General features: G+C 40.8%; 1 protein-coding gene and 1 pseudogene across 5 annotated transcripts in view; one reads left to right on the top strand and one right to left on the bottom strand.

The window, feature by feature from the left end:
- HNRNPR (heterogeneous nuclear ribonucleoprotein R) overlaps positions 1–18,427 on the bottom strand; it is a 46,613-nt gene extending 28,186 nt beyond the window's left edge. For 2 of the 5 annotated variants that reach the window (XM_066270137.1, XM_066270135.1), the window contains exons 1-5: positions 18,290–18,421; positions 14,946–15,111; positions 12,597–12,715; positions 11,547–11,654; positions 4,602–4,715 (exon numbers count right to left, since the gene is read on the bottom strand). In XM_066270137.1, coding sequence (XP_066126234.1) covers positions 4,602–4,715; positions 11,547–11,654; positions 12,597–12,715; positions 14,946–15,102 — 498 coding nt within the window. In that variant the 5' untranslated portion in view covers positions 15,103–15,111; positions 18,290–18,421. Of the gene's footprint in view, positions 1–4,601; positions 4,716–11,546; positions 11,655–12,596; positions 12,716–14,945; positions 15,115–18,289 lie in introns of all 5 variants that reach the window. The other 3 variants (XM_066270136.1, XM_066270139.1, XM_066270140.1) reach the window with 3 other exon arrangements.
- Positions 7,414–7,506, top strand: LOC136332691 (U6 spliceosomal RNA; annotated as a pseudogene).
- Positions 18,428–20,919: the final 2,492 nt, after the last annotated feature.

Below are 20,919 nucleotides of genomic sequence, written 5' to 3'. Positions count from 1 at the left end.
ACAGTTTTCCCATAACTTAATTTCAATATTATCCGCTTCAGGCATTGACCCTAATTTCAATCAAGAGCTAGAAATTTTTAAAGGCTCTAATTCAGTGGTAGTCAACCTGGTCCCTACCGCCCACTAGTGGGCATTCCAGCTTTCATGGTGGGCGGTAGCAGAGCAACCAAAGTACAAATAAAAAGATAGATTTAACTATAGTAAGTTGTTTTATAAAGATTTAGTCTGCCAAACTTAGTGAAAATCCAACATAAAGTACTTGGTAAGTAATTATTATTATATGCTTTAACTTGCTGTAACTCTGCTTTATAAATTTTATAAAGTAAAGTTACTTCCCTACTTTATAAATAATCACCATTACTGTGGAACTGGTGGGCAGTTAGAAAATTTTACTACTAACAGAGATACAAAAGTGGGTACTAGGTATAAAAAGGTTGACTACCACTGCTCTAATCAAGCAAAAGAACAAAAACACCAAGTCTCACAGTATCAAAAATGACACTAATTATAACCAACTTATTAAAAACGACCAGCCACCCAATGTATTAAAAATCTATTATTCTTGCTGTGCACCTTAAACTAATATAAAATATTGACTATCAACTATAATTTAAAAAGAAAAATAAAAACCACCCATTTTTCTAATTTCCCAAAACTTTTTTTTTTTTTTTAGGTGAGTGAATGGGAGATAGTAAAGCAGATTCTCACATGTGCCTCAACCAGGACCCACCTGGCAACCCCATCTGGGGCCTATACTCGAGTACCAAGCTATCCTTAGTGCCTGGGGCTACGCTCAAACCAATGAAACCACTGGCTGTGTGAGAAGAGGGAGGAGAGAGGGAGGAGAGAGGGAGGAGCGGGGAGGTGTGGGAGTTGGGGGTAGAAGCAGATGGTTGCTTCCTCTGTGTGCCCTGACCAGGAACTTAAACCTGGGACATCCATATGCCGGACCAATGCTCTATGCACTGAGCCCCTAGCCAGGGCCTAATTTCCCAAAACTTTAATTTTTAACAAGCATAGGTCAAATCTCAAAATCTAAATTTATGGGTGGAATCCAAAATTTTATACTGCGATTGTGTTGTAATAAATTCCTTGACAGGAGTGGCTTAAGCTGTTAATCTCAAATAGGGATTTTGCTACAACAGTATCTGCTGTATGTAATGATATCTAATATACAGAAAGCTGCATCTTTCTCCTAAAGAGGCACTGTACTGGCCTGACCAGGGAGTGGCGTAGTGGATAGAGCATCTGACTGGGATGCCAAGGACCCAGGTTCGATACCCCTAGGTCGCCAGCTTGAGCGCGGGCTCATCTGGTTTGAGCAAAAAGCTCACTGGCTTGGACCCAAGGTCGCTGGCTCAAGCAAGGGGTTACTCGGTCTGCTGAAGGCCCGCGGTCAAGACACATATGAGAAAGCAATCAATGAACAACTAAGGTGCTGTAATGCGCAACGAAAAACTAATGATTGATACTTTCTGTCTGTCTGTCCGTCCTAGTCTATCCCTCTCTCTGACTCTCTCTGTCTCTGTAAATAAATAAATAAATAAATAAAAGGAAAGTCTTAATTAAAAAAAGGCACTGTACTGTAAGAGAATGATAACATGTTTTACAAATACTGTACCAACTATTTGTTTCTAATTGGATACTATTTAAAAATAGTTTATTAAATTGTTCAAATGCTTCCAGTGAAATCTTAAGAGTACTAGCAAAACTCCTCTTATCTATATAAAGCAAAGATAAAACAAGTCTCCATTAATGAAACTAATCTAATGGGCTAAAAAAATGGTCATTTCTATAATTATGAAATATATACAACAAATTAAACTTACACCAGACTATATTGAGCATTGTGAAGAACTAACAGTATTATACACTTAATTTTTATTCCTAAGGATTTTACTTATTTATTTTTAAGGAGTATTTATTCATTTTAGAGAGGAGAGGGAAGGAGACGGAGAGACAGAGAAAGAAAGAGAAAAAGGTGTGTGTGTGGGAGAACCAGGAAGCCTCAACTCATAGCTGCTTCCCAGTATGTGCCTTCATCAGGCAAACCCAGGATATCTAACTGGTGACCTCAGTGTTCCAGGTCAACACTCTGTCCACTGCACCACCACAGCTCAGGCTATTACTAAGGGATTTTGTAACTAGTTGAAGAAATAAGACTAAGGTAAATGTAATAATTCGTAAACACTAACATGGATTATCACATGCTCAATGGTATACTAGATAACTTTTTCTGTATTCTCCTCTTGGAGGTGTTCTAGGCTGCCTCAAGAACAAAAAAAAGACAAAGGAGCAATTCTATTTCAATCATTTCATATGAGGGTTTAAGGCAAGGAAAAAAAATCCTGATACAATCCTGAACAAAGTCTAAAACCATAGAACCCTGGCCGGGTTGCTCAGTGGATAGAGCGTTGTCCCTGTGAGCCAAGTCTCAGGTTCAAGCCCTAGTCAAGGCACATATGAGAAGCAACCAATGAGTGCACAACTAAATGAAATACCTAAATGGAACAGCTAAGTGGAACAATGAGTTGATGTGTCCCTCTTTCTTTTTCTCCCTTGCACCTCCCCCCTCTCCCTTTTATTCTCCCTCTCAAATCAATGAAAAGGTTTTTAAAAAGAAAAAAATTACAAAAAAATAAAAATAAAACCATTAGAAAAAAATACAATATGCTATAGGATAGCAGTTCAAGTAAGAAAGTTGTACTATATTTTATATTTCTATATTGTTTAAAAATAAAATATAAATGTAGATTTGAAAGAGCTCACTACATGAGCAGAACATTAAAGATAAAGGATACCAGAGAGGGGATCAACGGAAGACAAAAGTAGGGAAAAAAACCGGCCAAATTATTACTCACTTGTACACTACATTTAAATGACACTTGCTCCTATAAGAAATGTAGATGGCTTAGAGTCCCAATTCCAACTCTATCATTATATATAACATTAGGTTATATATATACTTAATGGAGTTATAGGCAAATTAACTTTCTAAAAACATATCACATTTTTGTTACAAGGAACAGAAAATGGGAAAGGATTATTAAAAAATCAACATAAGCTGATTCCAGGCTACCATGTCATATTTACGTACCACATTATATAATTTAGTTTTAGAGACTCCAAACAATCATATGTAGCTGATTCAGGTATCATGAAAAATAAAAATGCTTAGAACTCCTTTAATAATGCTAAATATAAATAGAATATTAACTGTATAATGTTTAAGAGAAATTCAGAGCCCTGGCTGGTTGGCTCAGTGATAAGAGCATCGGCCAAGCATGTGGATGTCCTGGGTTCGATTCCCAGACAGGTCACAGAGAAGGGACCGTCTGCTTCTCCACCCTTCCTCCCCCTATCTTTCTTTCTCTCTCTTCCCCTCCCATGCCATGGCTTGACTGGTTCAAGTGCGTTGGCCCTGGGTGCTAAAGATGGCTCCCTGGAGCCTCCACCATCAGGTGCTAAAAATAGCTTGGTTGCAAGCATGACCCCAAATGGGTACAGCCTTGGCCTCACACAGGGGTTGCCAGGTGGCTCCCAGGTGGGCACATGCGGGAGTCTGTCTATCTCCCCTCCTCTCACTTGGAAAAGAAAAAAAAAAAGAAGTTCAGGAAACAAAGACCTATGGATATAAACTCTATTCTATATACAAAGAATACAACTAGAATTAGTTCTTATACAGACCTAAAAAATTACATTAAATAGTCATGTCTTTGTTTATTTACAAATTAGAATAATCTTTGCTGTGGCCACCTGAAGAGTTAAGTTTTAACTCTTAGGAAGTATCATTGATAATAATTTTAGTAAGATGTTACTATTTCCTTTCCAGCTATTCAAATGGGAGTTTGAGTTAACTCTGAAAATTTCTTAGACTTCTAAAGTAATTGGAGATACATATCAATACCACCGATGGAAGCCACTGCCCCATCACTTTGTTTTAAAGAAAATCCCATAAAATTCTCCTTTAATCTAGTTTAAATTTTAAATTAAAAAGCCACAGTTTTAGTAGCCAAAAAAAAAAACTGTAACCAATTATTCAAAAACTGTGTCTACTACATTCCTGACATTATGCTAGGCACTAAATATGAACAGTGAAACAATCAATCTGTAAAGGCCCCTGCTGTAGCATAGCTTACATTTTGGCACATAGTCTTCTCCTTTCAAAGGATTAGGATAGACTAGCATTTAAGAGATATGAAGAAACCTTTATGAAATAAATCTCTTAATGCTACTGAATACTCCCTATGAGATGGAAGGACGAGTCTGGAGGAAGGACAAGCATTATACAAAATTAGGTATAAAACAAAACTAAAACCAGAATACAGAAATCGTTTATCCTTAATAACCTCACCTCAAGCACCTAAAATGGCGTGTTGCTAGTTGCATAGTTTTAGCAACCAGTTCTACATTCTCTTACAAAGTGTTTGGGTATCTACCAGTCACATAACTATCTTTGCTTATGATGACAGCAAAATACAGATGGATATCCAAAACAGTAATAGCTCAACCTTGAAAACAATCAAGTATTTTTTTCTAATCACAGAACAGATAGAATAGTCTACAAACTGGAAAGATTCGGCAAACAGCTGAACACTTACTTCTGTTCCAATTCCAGGTTGCATGCCAGAGTATACGCTGTCTGGTGGAGGACCACCATACTTCCTCTGTCCTGTGGTCACATCCAGAGTATAACCAGTCCTCTCAAGCAAGGCCTAAAGATAATTAAACATCTGTTTATGTTTATACTTAAATATTAAATATTACACAAAAACCAGTATATTAGTATTTTCTGAAAGGCACCCTAAATTCTTTAGGCTATGTTTCTAACTAGAATACCCTTTTTTTTTTTTTTTTACAGAGAGAAGGATAGATAGGGACAGACAGACCGGAAAGGAGAGGGATGAGAAGCATCAATCATCAGTTTTTCAATGGGACTCCTTAGTTGTTCATTGATTGCTTTCTCATATGTGCCTTGACAACAGGCCTCCAGCAGACCGAGTAACCCTCTGCTCGAGCCAGCGACCTTGGGTCCAAGCTGGCGAGCTTGGGGTCTCGAACCTGGGTCCTTCCGCATCCCAGTCCGACGCTCCATCCACTGCGCCCACCGCCTGGTCAGGCTAACTAGAGTACTTTTTATTTATTTATTTTTTCACAGAGACAAAGAGAGTCAGAGAGAGGGACAGATAGGGACAGACAGACAGGAACGGAGAGAGAGGAGAAGCATCAATCATCAGTTTTTCTTTGCGACACCTTAGCTGTTCATTGATTGCTTTCTCATATGTGCCTTGACCGCGGGCCTTCAGCAGACCGAGTAACCCCTTGCTTGAGTCAGCGACCTTGGGTCCAAGCTGGTGAGCTTTTGCTCAAACAAGATGAGCCTGTGCTCAAGCTGGCGACCTCAGGGTCTCGAACCTGGGTCCTTGGCAACCCAGTCCAAGGCTCTATCCACTGCGCCACCGCCTGGTCAGACTAACTAGATTTTTTTTAAAAAGGACAAAATTCACACTGGTTTTCCTCACATGTTGCTCCCACTTTATTTTACTTCTTTTCCATATACCTGATGGAAAGTTATAGGCAAATTAACTCTGTAAGGACACACCACTTTTTTGTTATGAGAACAGAAAAAGGGAAAAGGACTATTAAAAATTCAACATAAGCTGATCCCAGGCTGCCAATTCATATTTATATACCACAGTATCCTCATTTGCACCCCCTCAACTTCAATTAGACCCTTTCTTACTTGTTCCCTTTACATACCATGTTTATATCCAACAATGATTCTTTTCAAATCAAGTATATTCTCTACCCTTAAAAAAAAAAAAAAATCAGGCCCTGGTCGGCTTGCTCAGTGGATAGAGCATCGGCCAACATGTAGATGTCCCAGGTTCCATCCTGGGTCAGGGCACACATGAGAAGCGACCATCTGATTCTCATCCTCTTCCTCTCCCCAATCTCTCCCTCTTCCCTTTGCCGAACCAGTGACTCAACTGGTTCAAGTGTTGCCCTCAGGCACTGAGGATAGCTCAGCTGAGCAATGGACCCAGACAGGGTTGCTGGGGCCACACATGGCCCCAGGTCAGGGCTCATGTGAGAGTCTGCCTATCTCCCCTCCTCTCACTTAAAAAAAAAAAAAAAAAAAAGGCCCTGGCCGGTTGGCTCAGCTGTAGAGCGTCGGCCTAGCGTGCGGAGGACCCGGGTTCGATCCCGGCCAGGGCACATAGGAGAAGCGCCCATTTGCTTCTCCACCCCTCTGCCGCGCTTTCCTCTCTGTCTCTCTCTTCCCCTCCCGCAGCCAAGGCTCCATTGGAGCAAAGATGGCCCGGGCGCTGGGCATGGCTCTGTGGCCTCTGCCTCAGGCGCTAGAGTGGCTCTGGTCGCAACATGGCGACGCCCAGGATGGGCAGAGCATCGCCCCCTGGGGGGCAGAGCACCGCCCCTGGTGGGCGTGCCGGGTGGATCCCGGTCGGGCGCATGCGGGAGTCTGTCTGACTGTCTCTCCCTGTTTCCAGCTTCAGAAAAATGAAAACAAATAAATAAATAAATAAAAAATAAAAATAAAAAATCAAACCTTACCTCTCATGCAGCTTGCCTCATTTCCTATGTACTTCTCATATCTTTACTACTATTTCTATTGTAGTCAACTTTTTCCTCTTCTCTTCCAAGTGACAGGAGGGGAGATAGACTCTCACAGCGCCCTGACAGGGATCCAACCCGACTGGATGCATGCAACTGAGATATTTTTAGCACCCAAGACAGAAGCTCCATGGAGCCATCCTCAGTGCCTGGGACCAATGTGCTAGAATCAATGAGCCACAGCTACAGGATGGGGAGGGGGAAAGGGGGGAAAAGGTAGAAGGGGAGAGAAAAAGGAGGAGAGGTGGAGAAGCAGATGGTCACTTCTCCTGTGTGCCCTGACCGGAAATCGAACCCAGGACATCCACACGCCAGGCTAATGCTCTACCAATGAACCAACCGACCAGGGCCTGTATGCAAATAATTTAACCTGTTACATTCGATCCATTTGTTTTATATTCCAGTTATACCAAAAGCTCTTTAAGATCCAAGCAATTTCTCATACAGCACACACTCAAAATATGTATTTGACAATTACTAAATGAACATACTCAGGTTTCAAAAACAAACAAAACCTCACGTTTCCTAATTTCCAACCTTCCTCATATTATATTATATTAAGTATTAAGGGGAATCACAGGAAAAAAGATAATGCCCTTGCTCTCAAAGGTTTGTGCTTACATGAAAGACCTACAGAACAAAGACACAATGGGGAAAAAAGAAATGCAATGTACCTAGAAAGAGGAATTTTACACTTTAGGTTTTTAAAACTATACAATGTCAGGACAAGATTTTAGAAACCACCGAGTACACTGGTATTCAAAATTATCTTTGGAGGTGCTCGCTTCGGCAGCACATATACTAAAACTGGAACAATACAGAGAAGATTAGCATGGCCCCTGCACGAGGATGACACGCCAAATTATCTTTGGAGAAACCCTGGGATACCAGTTACCTTAGACCAGGGGTCTCAAACTCGCGGCCGTGCGGCCCACCCACCAATTTTGTGCGGCCCGCAGACTAATCAAACTTCGTGGATTAATCTGCGGGCCAGTCTGCGGCCGCACAAAATTGGTGGACGGGCCGCGAGTTTGAGACCCCTGCCTTAGACCCTCCATTCTTTTACCTTGACTCAAACAGAGCTGCTCTACTTTTAAACATAGAAATACATGTAACATATAAAACACACATAATATATATATTTACACATGATGGCATCTGCATAGCATACATCTTACCAAGGAACAAAATGTCAGCTTTAGAGAAATAATATAGGCCAATTCAATAAAGAGTAATAAGATTTAAAAACAGCCTGACCAGGTGGTGGCGCAGTGGATAGAGCGTCGGACTGGGATGCGGAAGGACCCAGGTTCGAGACCCCAAGGTCGCCAGTTTGAGCGCGGGCTCATCTGGCTTGAGCAAAGAGCTCACCAGCTTGGACCCAAGGTCGCTGGCTCCAGCAGAGGATTACTCGGTCTACTGAAGGGCCCACAGTCAAGGCACATGTGAGAAAGCAATCAATGAACAACTAAGAAGTCACAACACGCAACGAGAAACTGATGATTGATACTTCTTATCTGTCTCTGTTTCTGTCTGTCTGTCCCTGTCTATTTCTGCCTCTGTAAAAAAATAAAAATTAAAAAAAAGATTTTTTTTATGTTAGTTATTTTTTTAATTTTTTATTTATTTATTCATTTTAGAGAGGAGAGGGAGAGACAGAGAGAAAGAAGGGGGGGAGGAACTGGAAGCATCAACTCCCATGTGTGCCTTGACCAGGCAAGCCCAGGATTTTGAACGGGCAACCTCAGCATTTCCAGGTCGACACTTGATCCACTGCGCCACCACAGGTCAGGCCAAAAAAAAGATTTTAAAACAAACACTCCTCTCCACTTTAAAATGAATCAAGTCTTTTTAAAAAAAATTGCCTATTCAAGGCACATATGGAAGTTGATGCTTCCTATTCCTTCCTCTTTCTCTCTAAAATGAATAAAGTAAAAAGAAACAAAAAAAAACTCCCACTATTACATCAAATAGAATTTTTACATATTTAATTATTTAAAAAATATAAGAGCCTGACCAAGCAGTGGCGCAGTGGAGAGTGTACGTAGGAATGGGATGCAGAGGACCCAGGTTCGAGATCCCAAGGTCGCCAGCTTGAGCGCGGGCTCATCTGGTTTGAGCAAAGCTCACCAGCTTGGACCCAGGGTCGCTGGCTTGAGCAAGGGGTTACTCGGTCTGCTGAAGGCCCGCAGTCAAGGCACATATGAGAAAGCAATCAATGAACAACTAAGGTGTTGCAACGAAAAACTGATGACTGATGCTTCTCATCTCTCTCCGTTCCTGTCTGTCTGTCCCTATCTATCCCTATCTATCTCTGTAAAAAAAAAAAAAAAAAAAGGTAAAAAAATATATAGAAGAATGGGGTTATGCCATTTTACAGATGAAGGAAAAAAGGTACAAAGAATTGCTATATAAGCTAGTTATATGGCAGAAACTACTACTTATATTTCCTATCTATAAAAAACTGTATAACTTCAACATTAAATAACTATTTCAAAATGAAAAGTCTAAACCCTGGCCAGATAGCTCGGTTGGTTGGGAGCACTGTCCCAAAGAACAGAGGCTGCCAGTTCAATCCCTGTGTGTGCTCAGGGAACACACAGGAACAAATCGACATTTCTATCTCTCTCCTTTCTTCTATCTAAAAAATAAAAAAAATTTAAATTAAAGAATGAAAAGTCTACCACTGCAGCAAAATATCCATGCTCATTTAACAAAGGAATGAGGTTCATTAGTCTTTTACCAAATGCCCTGTATTTACCTTTCACAGCACTTTATCTAAATAATAGCAATAATAATGGCTCATAGTTATACAGGTTTTGCTACATTACAGGTACTATTACAAGCACTTCCTCACAAATCTATGTAGTAGGCACTACTTCCATTTCCAGTTTATAAATAAACTGATGTCAATAAAAATTCAAAAAGAAGAAAACAGCTACAAAATCACTGTTTTACAAAAGAAAAAAAAAAAAAAAAAAGAAAAGAAAAAGAAACAAAGTGCTTGGAAAGAAAATGAACCAGAGACATAACTGGATCAATCCAGAAAACTATTATAAAAAGCATCAATAGCCTGACCAGGTGGTGGCACAGTGGATAAAGTGTCAGACTAGGATGCAGAGGACCCAGGTTCAAGACCCCAAGGTCACCAGCTTGAAGGCAGGCTCATCTGGTTTGAGCAAAGCTCACCAGCTTGGACCCAAGGTCGCTGGCTCAAGCAAGGGGTTACTCGGTCTGCTGTAGCCCCATATGTGCCTTGAGAAAGCAATCAATGAACAACTAAGGTGTCGCAACACGCAACAAAAACTAATGACTGATGTTTCTCATCTCTCTGATCCTGTCTGTCTGTCCCTGTTTATCCCTCTCTCTGACCCTCTGTCTCTGTAAAAAAATAAAATAAAATATATTAAAAAAAAAAAAAAAAAAAAAAAGCACCACCTTACCTGTGGTGGCGCAGTGGATAAAGTGTCAACCTGGAAACACTAAGGTTGCCAGTTCAAAACCCTGGGCTTGCCTGGTCAAGGCACATATGGGAGTTGATGCTTTCTGCTGCTCCCCCCTTTTCTCTCTCTCTCTCTCTCTCCCCTCTCTATAATGAATAAATAAAATCTTTAAAAAAAAAAAAAGCACCAATAAATATATGGCATTCAGAGAAGACAAGATGACACTGGAGTAGGCAGACGTACCAACATCTACCTCCCAGAACCAAAGTGGATTACAAACTAATTTTAAGAACTATCATCTGGAAAAACCAACTTTGGACTAAACTAAGAGGACTCTTCAACCAAGGAACACTGAAGAAGCCACACGGAGACTGCTTAGTGTATCCCAAGGTTCTCTTTACCAAGCCAGTCACAGAGCTCCAGGGATAAGCACCCTGGTCTATCTCTCCAGGCAGAGGAGAACAGAAGCTCCATATCCACACATGCTGCAGTTGGCTGTTCCAGGCTACCTGAATCATTACCAGCTAGAAGCAGCGGTCATTGGGACTTGGACGTGAGCTGCAAAGTATAGAATTGTGACAACAATTCCAGTGCCATGCGGACTTTTCCTGGACTCCTGCTCCTTGTGACAGCTCCTAACAGACTGAACTGTGGTTGGGTTGCATTTTTCAGGGATTTGGCATGGTGTTGGGGCCAACTTGGACTTGGTGAACATGTTAAGGACACTACTCTTTTATGGATTCTTGCTGTATTGGCCAAGAGTTTGCTTAAAGGCTTTAATCACTGTAAAAAAAAATAGAAGACTAGATAAAGAAGATGTGGCACATATACACCATGGTATACTATTCAGCCATAAGAAATGATGACATCAGATCACTTACAACAAAATGGTGGGATCTTGATAACATTATACGGAGTGAAATAAGTAAATCAGAAAAAAACAAGAACTGCAGGATTCCATACATTGGTGGGACATAAAAACGAGACTATGAGACATGGACAAGAGTGTGGTGGTTACAGGGGGTGGGGGGAGGGAAGGAGGGAGAGCGGGAAGGGGAGGGGTACAAAAAAAACTAGATAGAAGGTGACAGAGGACAATCTCTCTTTGGGTGATGGGTATGCAACAGAATTGAATGACAAGATAACCTGGACATGTTTTCTTTGAATATATGTACCCTGAGATTTATTGATGTCACCCCATTAAAGTAAAATTAAAAAAAAAAAAAAAAATATATATATATATATATATATATTCACAGCCTGAAGAACAAGAAATGAGATTCTGAATTGGGGTTTTTCACTAAACATACAATTCAATGTTTGCCTCCAAAATTCTTATATAATTTCCCCTATATTATTTCTTTTCTAAACACTATTTAATAAAGTAGAACTACAAAATCTTTCTAGATAATAAGAAGCATTTGATCTCATCATTATATTTGATTTCATTAACAAGCCAAGTTTTACCTTGATTTTTGCTTCATCGGGTCCCTTTGTAGACTCTTGCACCTTGCTCCCCTGTTTCTCCCTTTGCCTGTAGGTCTTCATAACTCCACATAAAAATGCACTTTTGTTCTATAATAGGTAAATAATTCGATAAAAAATTACTAGAAATCACTGAAGGGTCAAATATGCAATTAAATTTAATTTCAGGGGACTAGAATTTTAACAAATTTACTTATTTTTTCACTCAATAAATATTTGCTGACTGGTTATTGGAGCAGAAAGCAAGGCAGTCTTCCATTTGTTGATATTTAAATATATCTGGACTATCTTTGCCACATGGTCTGAAATGATTTCTTCTACCTACATTATTTCCCTTCAAGATAGTAAAACAGAATCAAATGGCCCAAAGATGTTTAAAATCTAAGTAATTTAAACACGTAAAAAACTAATAATTAGTAAACTTTTAAGTTTTTATAGTAACTTACTACAAAGGAATGGGGGGAGATTTTTACTTTATACTTGTGTTTTGGAAAACTTTGCAATAAGCAGACCTTTTTCCCCTCTAAACTAAATTTTAAAAGAAATAGAGGTAACCACAGGCCCTGGCTGGTTGGCTCAGTGGTAGAGCATCGGCCTGGCGTGCAGGAGTCTCGGGTTCAATTCCCGGCCAGGGCACACAGGAGAGGCACCCATCTGCTTCTCCACCCCTTCCCCTCTCCTTCCTCTCTGTCTCTCTCTTCCTCTCCTGCAGCCAAGGCTCCACTGGAGCAAAGATGGCCCGGGCTCTGTGGTCTCTGCCTCAGGCGCTAGAATGGCTCTGGTTGCAGCAGAGCGAAACCCTGGATGGGCAGAGTATCGCCCCGTGGTGGGCGTGCCGGATGGATCCTGGTCGGGCACATGCGGGAGTCTGTCTGACTGTATCCCCGTTTCCAGCTTCAGAAAAATACAAAAAAAAAAGAGAAAGAAATAGAGGTAACCACAAACAAATAAATACCACTTCTCCACAGAAAAAAAGTAACAGTAAAATAATCTCAGGTCATTAGTTGTTCAGACATTTCTGAATGGCCTTACCTGAACATGTGATAAGTCACTTTCCTTGAACTGTTGTAGTACAGACAGAGCTCCTTCTTCATTAAATTCCCTGAGAGCATCGATTGCTCTTTCATCAAGATCGACATAAGCTACCAATCCTACAAATTAAATTGAAAAGGGGGAACATTATTGCAAAAGGGATCATCTAAACTGTGCTATCAATGTTTAATCAAAAAACGTATTCAGTATTATCACTAACTACATTTTCATTTACTATAGGAATATAGGCAGCTATAAAACTACTACCTAGAAAGGTTAAGAGCACAAATACGAAAATGAAAGATAAAATGTCAACTATAAACATGAATTTCAATCCCATCAACCCACAAAAAAACAAAACTCCTAAACAATTTTCCACTCCTCAGAAGGTTTAAGTCTTGGAAGTTAAATCTGATGTATACACTATACTACAGATTGAACATTAATATAACACATTCTCGTTTGTTAGAGTGGTAAGAATACACTCTATTTCCCAAGGATCAACCCTCAAATTATATGGACTGCTGTAGTTGTTGCTAACCACACAAGAAGTGGGGGAAAAAGAAAGAACCACTTTTACTAAATAATTCTTTCGCTCTCCAAATGTCAAAAGTTTTTCCTCCTTATCATCAAAGATAACAGAAACATATTTGTTTATCAAAGCACCTACTTTGCTGCAGTCAGAATGTGGAAAGGCATAATTTTAAACTTTTCTACAAATGCAAGTGCAGCTTGATCAATCAATTCTGAAATTCATATTTTTAAGCATTTTTTGTTCTTCTGAAGGGTCAAGCTGAGATTTAAAAGATGCTGTAGCATTAATGACTGTCAACAATGACAATCTTTCAAATAGCATTAAGAACTTTACTATCGACTTAAAAGTAAATACATATAGAAAATACATACTGCATTCTATGTATGTGGTATATATATTTAACTGCACACAGAACATCTAGTAAGTTTAAAATATAATTACTTCCATCTAAGTGTTATATTTCTCTCCATATATAAGGAATATATTTCAGAATTGATCCTATGTAAAACAGAAATACTTGGCAGATTAAACAAACCACCATGTCCATATGAACTACGTAACATCAAAAATGACTCCATTTTGGTAAAGCCAAAAAGAACTTTATTCCATACAGTAAATATATTTTAAATAAATGTAATGCCACTTGCAAAACTACCTTTAAAAAATGTTGCCATGATTTGTTTTAAAAGCTCAAAATGAGCATATCTAAAGAATTGGAGTTTCCTTACTTGAATAGTCCAACCACCACCCAAAGCCACACCTCATGACACCCATCAATCCATTCTATCAATCCAACCCTACACTTAAAAACCATCAGCCTTTTCTCAATAACAAAACACTCTACAAGAGAGCATCTCTAAGCAAATCACTGCCAATTCTCTATGGCAGAATGTCACACAAAGTTCCTGAGGACTGGTTTTCAAACGGGACCATCACTCAGGAGTCATTTTTAGACGTCATCTTAATGTCTGAAATTACTCTGAGCTTTTCATATTAAATATATATATAAACAAAAAAACAGTATATGTAACTATGGTACTTAAGACACATTTGTGAGACAATTCAATTCTCTCCCAAAATCTGGATAGATAGGCACACAAAACACTGAGGAAGAAAGCTTCAATCTATGGCCCCAAAGGGGGAGGACACATTTATTTATGAACATCACTCCCTAAGGGTAAATATTTCTCTCTCTTTAAAACTTCAAACCACTTACAACTAACCATAGTAAGATGTTCAAATTTGCTTAATCACTTAGCCATGGGACTTCTAGATGCTAAAAAGCAGCTGTTACAAACCAAACACTTCCATATTACTGAGAGATGTGGATTTCTGTCTAATAGAAACTAGACAGGCACAAGCTCTCAAGGAGTCTGACTTTATTATCATTTCAGACAATATAGTCTAACCAATCCTCTTACTATGCCATCTAATCAGACCTAAGCTGATTTAACAAACACTTTAAGAAGCTAAAAGTAGAAAAGTAAAAGCAAAATGATGACTGATTTAGATTAAGGGAAAAAAGTAAAATTTAGTATGCTGAAACATACATTTTAATTGGTGGTAAATCTAAGACAAATCGAACTGTCGTCTGAAACAACTATGACTGCATATTCAACACTAAGAAAGCTTCAAAATAATGAGATAAGAATATCAAAGTCAAACCCAATATGCCCTCAGTGAAGGGAAAGTAACATTCAGCTCTACATAGATCAGAAAATTAAGTATTATTTAACCTTAAAAAAATCTATGAAATTCGAAGTGGTTTGCCCTCACTTTCATAACCAGTCAGAAACAAGAAATGCATATTATACCTGTCTGAAATATTTCATCAAGTCTTTCTGCCACCTTCTGTGGGAGGCCTGCCTCTATCAGTGTCTTGTAGTGTTCTGTGTGAGTTACACTGGAAGTATCCATTGGTTCTTCCTCTTCTTTTAACTGTACCGCATTACCATTCACCTGATTAGCCATTTTATTATGCTGCTGGAAAAAATTCAGGAGCTATATTACATTAAGCCAAAAATAACTACTTTGTAGGTCAATGCATGATTTATCTAAACTAATTTGTACACATGCTGCTAATAACCTCTATCAAAACAATATTTTATGCCTTTTGTGATGTATCTGATCTAAATTGGCAATAATAATCCTGTAAAACCATAAAAAATGTACATGGAAGCATTATATCCTTAAGGAACTTCATGTACACTACCGTTATATAAAGGCTTGAATTTACTTAAGGCAGAATCTCTGATTAACAAAAGCAGCTGTTGTGTCCTGACAAGCATATCAACAAATCACCAGAAAATCCTAAAAAGCCCCTCAGCACTCAATTCTTACAGTTTTTAAAAGTTCAGTTTAAAAACATATTGAACACCCACAGACCACTTAATCAAGGTTTAAGAACATTCAAATTTTCCAGCTCTGCTTGAAATCCAAGATAGGTGTAAAATAAATGCCCTGTTGTCTAAGTTCAACACACTAGTGGTTTGGGTTTTCTCCACCTCACATAAAACAAAACAAAACAAAAAAAACGCAACTTGACATTGTTTTTTGTTCTAAAATTAATTTTCTATTCCCATTCACAGATTTAAAAGAAAAAATGACCAAGTTTAAAAGCTAAAAGATTGTTTTGTCTACATAAAATAGTAAGCTAGAGTTGAGGTTGCCTCATTTAAGAAAAAAAATCATGTGACTACATAATGAATTTTTCACATCAGTAAAATAAAGCTTCAGAAACAATGAAGAGCGAACTTTCTCCAAAGTTTCAATAAATATTAATCAGGATAAACTTAGGTCAGCTGTCTCAGATTAACCTACCCAAATCATTTTGTATGTTCAACCTGTATGTAACGCTGAAACAAACCAACTCCCTGGAGAGAGAGAATAGTAAAACCATACATGGCCAGTCTCTATACTGCCTCAAAAGAGAGAGAATTAAAGTGCATTTGTCTGTGATGAAATTACAATGTGATGAAGATAATAAGCAGCAGAATAAAGTCCAAATACTGAAATAAAGGACATGAAGGTGATCTCAAGAAAAAGCCTACTTTTCTTGATGAGACTCAAGATACCTAGTCACCTATAAAGAAAATACAAGTTTCCTTAAAAAGCACTGAAACTCCTAAGATAACCACACTTCCAGACTGTTTGTCAAACACTCGTGCAATTGCACCAGGTGCAGTTTTCTGACTTAAAACAAGTTTTCATTTCAAAGCCCACTGATATTTAGTTGAAGTTCATGAAAAAGGCGAGGAAGACTGAGAGGAAGGAGGTAACAGTCAAAAGAGGAAAATGCAGAAAGGGTTATTCTGAAATGAGATAATATCATGACTTCTTATGATTACAAGTTATTAAGACTTGATAACCCACTAATGTCTATACAGACACAGACTCTGTGGTTAAACTCTGGGTTGATAAATGTTTCTCAAGGCAAGCCTAAATTCTGATGAACTGGCAATTTGTTTAAATGTTTTTGTTAACATTCAAAACTGACACCTTTTGATCAAAACACTACTTATTATAGTGTAAGATGAATACGGTTACTGATCAGTATAATTTCTACAAAGATGCATCCTAAAGTCCAAAGTCTCTTTGTGAACTTATAGTTCTGTTTTCCCATGCTCCCCCACCCTCAAATACTGTACCACAGTAAGTAAGATCATCAGAACTCGAAAGTTCTCATATCACAAGACCCTTACAGTATTGCAGCTGGAAATACTATTAGTCACAGGAAGAAAGCAAATTTTTAACAGGAAAAGTTTCAATGAACATCTGTCAAAGTGGTATGTTTTTAAAAGTATATGTAAAGAAAATAGGACAAGATAGAAATATTTATGACTACTTTATTGCAAAGGCTCTCTGCAAGTTGATTCGGAAATTGGTTGACATTTTAAAAAAACTGCAAACTTTAACAAAAAAGTAAAATAATTAGATATAGGAAATAAAACCTTTCAGATCAAGGAAAAACCTCTTCTTTCAAGCCAAATACAATGTGCTCATTAAAAAAAAAACTTTTAGATCACATGAGACCACTTAAAACTCTTGTATCAATTCAACACAATGCCACACAGCCAAACCATATTTCTGATGCAGCAAATATACTAATCTGACTACAGTCATTTGATCTAAGCATTGTTGCAAAAAGTAGAAATTTCATTAAGATTTAAAAGGGCTGCTGGGAGATTTGGGAAGTCGGCACTAGCCCCTCCCTGACTTTTTCTAAACATCTCTACAAATTCTTCGCATTAAGAGACGGGTTGTAGAAGAACCAACGAAATGAAAACTAACGGTTATCTCATGGTTTAAGAGTGCCAAACCCTTACCCTATGACTGACTCATTGAGACACAGATTCAGCCTCTTGAGGACAGCAAAAGTCTCAAACAGGCAGTGTGAAAGGACTGACCTTTCAAGAACCCCGTGGCTGTAAGTTTTAAATTTTGGCAATACGCTTACTGCCGTACAAGAAAAAGAATGTCCTATCCAATTTAGTGCGCCCAAGACATTCTTAGAATTCTGTATCTCGGGCGCCGCTCGAAGCCTAAGTTTCATGGCCTCTAGTAGTCATTTTTTCCTTCAAATCTCGGTTCGCAGCATGCAGAATGGGGGAGGGGGGGGAGGGAGGCTGTCTATACACATAGGCCTTTCGGCTTTTGCTCCCCACAAAAGTTTTCTCTTGGTTCTAGTAACCCCGAGTTGCATCTCACCCTCTGCCCACCATTGCCCCTTACGCCCGTCCCGACCGTCGACACAGCGCCCCGGTGGCTAGGCCGGCTGGAACGACAGCAAGGCAGCTTCGGCCGGGAGAGGAGATGGGGCGGCGGGCACCTTAGGCCGCCGGCCGGGCCGCGTGGAGCGGCGGGCGGAGGCGGGAAATGTACTGCCAGCCGCTGCAGGCCGCGAGGAGGGCGCCCGGCGGGCCGGACCGCGGGCCGGGGCTTGGAGGAGCGGGCGGAGAATCAGCGAGGGCAATGAAGCGCCTCGGCCGGGCTAGGCCCTCAGCCGTGCGCCGGGACCAAGCAGAAGCCGCCCCCAGCCCATCCCCGCCCCCACCTCGGGGCCTCGGTGCGAAGACGCAAATGGGGACCAGGCGCCGAGTTCGGGTCGGCTCGAACCGGAGCTCCCGGCCCCTCCCCCACGGGTCTGAGCGAGACTCACCAAGGAAGAGCAGGGGCCCACCGTCAGGCCCGTGAGAATCAGCGCGAGGCGCTTTGAAAACGACTAGAAATGGCGCGCGCGCCACCCCCTCCCCCCGTCATGGACTGAGATGCGATCCCGGCAGCACGCGGGGTTTCCCGGAACTGCTTCCAGGGACTCCGAGTGGCCGAGCAATCACCTCGCGCAAAGGCCTGAGAGGCAACTCAGGCGACCAATGGGAGCAGGAAGAGAAGTACCACGCTAGAGGACTCGGGAGCCAATCGATAAAACCATCGGCTGAGCCAATAAGGGAACTCAGCGCCGCTGGCTGTGGCGCCTCCGGGGCGGGGGCAGAAACACAAAGGGGTCTGTGATGAATCCCGCGTTAGAGGCGAGTCTGCGGAGCGCCAGGCTACGGTAGGCCGGCACGCCTCCCTTTTTGCCTGCCGCCGACGCGAGGTCGAAAATGTAGGCCTCGCGCCGCGTGGCCGCGTCCGGAACCACGCCCCCTGCCGTCCGCGCGGGCCCCGCTTCGCCACGGCCCTCCCGCCCCTCCGCCGATGCCGCAGCCTTCCGAATCCCTCCCCCTAGCGGAGGTGCCGCCGCCGCCGCTGGCGTGCGCTCCAGACACGCCCACCGCCACGTGGTCGGGCCTCGCTCTAGGTCATATTTTGGGTTCTAGTTAGAATGCGATTGAATAATGACTTGGCTGGTCGATTGGGGAATTTCGTGTAGAAAATTATCCCCTTGGAACGATCGGAACACTGCCCCTCTGTCTCACTGGCTCCCTTCCACTCATCGTTCGGAGCAGCAGCTCAAAATGTGAGACAAATCAAGCAAGTGGGCAACACTCAAAAGCAACGTTATACACAAATTATAGAACAGGGATTTTCCTCCACAGGGTTTAGAACCTTTATAAAGTAAATAGGGCAGATACATGCATCGATGAAGCCTTTTCCGTGCTGGTAAAAGGGCTAATTCCAAAAGGAGACTAATTCCCGTTATCTCACCTTCCACCCCTATTTGTTCTGTTACCTGTTCCAGCCCTAGTCCAAACCTGTTTCATCCTACTGCCCTCCAAGCTCACTTCTGTAGAGCCAGTCCCAACGCCCCACCCCTCTTAGAAAGTGGAGAAGTCAAGCAATGTTCTGAAGCATTTTCAGATACACTCGAGTATCATTTAAATTTCTCAGACCCTACCACCAAAAATTATTGGAAACCTACTATATGTGCCATTACCAAGTTAAATGTCTCGATGGATCCAAGTTTTGTATTATGATGTGTGAAACTTATACAAATGCTTGGATCTTTAGGAAAAATAATATAAAATGTTGAATACGGCCTGACCTGTGGTGGCGCGGTGTATCAAAGCATCAACTTGGAGCTCTGAGGACCCAAGTTCAGAACCCTGGGCTTGCCTGGTCAAACCACATATGGGCATTGAAGCTTCTTGCTCCTCCCACCTTCTCTCTCCCCCCTCTCTAAAATGAATACAGTCTTTTTAAAAAAGTTGAATACAAATTTAGGGACAGAGTTTAGGAAGAACACGGTAAAAGGGAGAGACCTTGAAGCTTAAAATTTATTATCCTTTCCTCACCAGGTGGTGGCGCAGTGGATAAAGCATTGACTTGGGACGCTGAGGACTCAGGTTTGAAATCCTGAGGTCCCGGACTTGAGTATGGGCGCATCAGCTTGAGTGCCCTGGCTTGAGCATGGGATCATAGACATGACCCCATGGTCACTAGCTAGAGCCTAAGGACTCTGGCTCAGCTGGCCCCCACCACAAGAACATATGAGAAAGCAATCAATGAACAACTAGAGTGCCGCAACTGATGCTTCTCATCTCTCTCCCTTACAGTCTGTCTGTCTCTCTCTCAAAAAAAAAAAAAAAAATTATTAGCCTCTAGGTCAAGGGTTCTTAACCTTTGTGCCATTTGACCAGTCTGGTAAAAGCTATAGCTCTTTCTAGGTTTTAAAGTAAAATATATAGCATTACAAGAAACTTTATGTTGACATACAATCAGAAAAAAATATTTTTAAAACAAATTTGTGATATACAGGGTGTGGCAAAAGTAAGTTTACAGTTGTGATTCACAAAGCAGTTTATACTTGTATTATTATTTATTACTGTATTATTTTCCATATGAACAACTATAAACTTACTTTTGCCCACCCTGTTGTATTCTATTTATTAACACATGAACTGTTAAGATCTTGCAGTGGATCAAATAACTACTTAAATTTTAAAGCAACTAGAAGATACTTCAAGAAATCCATAATAGCCTGACCTGTGGTGGCGCAGTGGATAAAGCGTCAACCTGGAAATGCTGAGGTCGCCGGTTTGAAACCCTGGGCTTGCCTGGTCAAGGCACATATGGGAGTTGATGCTTCCAGCTCCTCCCCCTTCTCTCTCTCTGTCTCTCCTCTCTCTCCCTCTCTCTGTCTCTCCACTCTAAAATGAAAAAAGAAAAAAAAAAGAAATCCATAATAGCCTGACCAGGCAGTGGCGCAGTGGATAGAGCGTCAGACTGGAATGCGGAGAACCCAGGTTCAAGAGCCCGAGGTCGCCAGCTTGAACGCGGGCTCATCTGGCTTGAACAAAAAGCTCACCAGCTTGGACCCACGGTCGCTGGCTCAAGCAAGGGGTTATT

This window comes from Saccopteryx bilineata, chromosome 3 (assembly GCF_036850765.1).
Source record: "Saccopteryx bilineata isolate mSacBil1 chromosome 3, mSacBil1_pri_phased_curated, whole genome shotgun sequence".
NCBI lineage: Eukaryota > Metazoa > Chordata > Mammalia > Chiroptera > Emballonuridae > Saccopteryx > Saccopteryx bilineata.
Note: the sequence above shows the minus strand (reverse complement) of the source record. Positions and strands in the feature narration are given on the sequence as shown.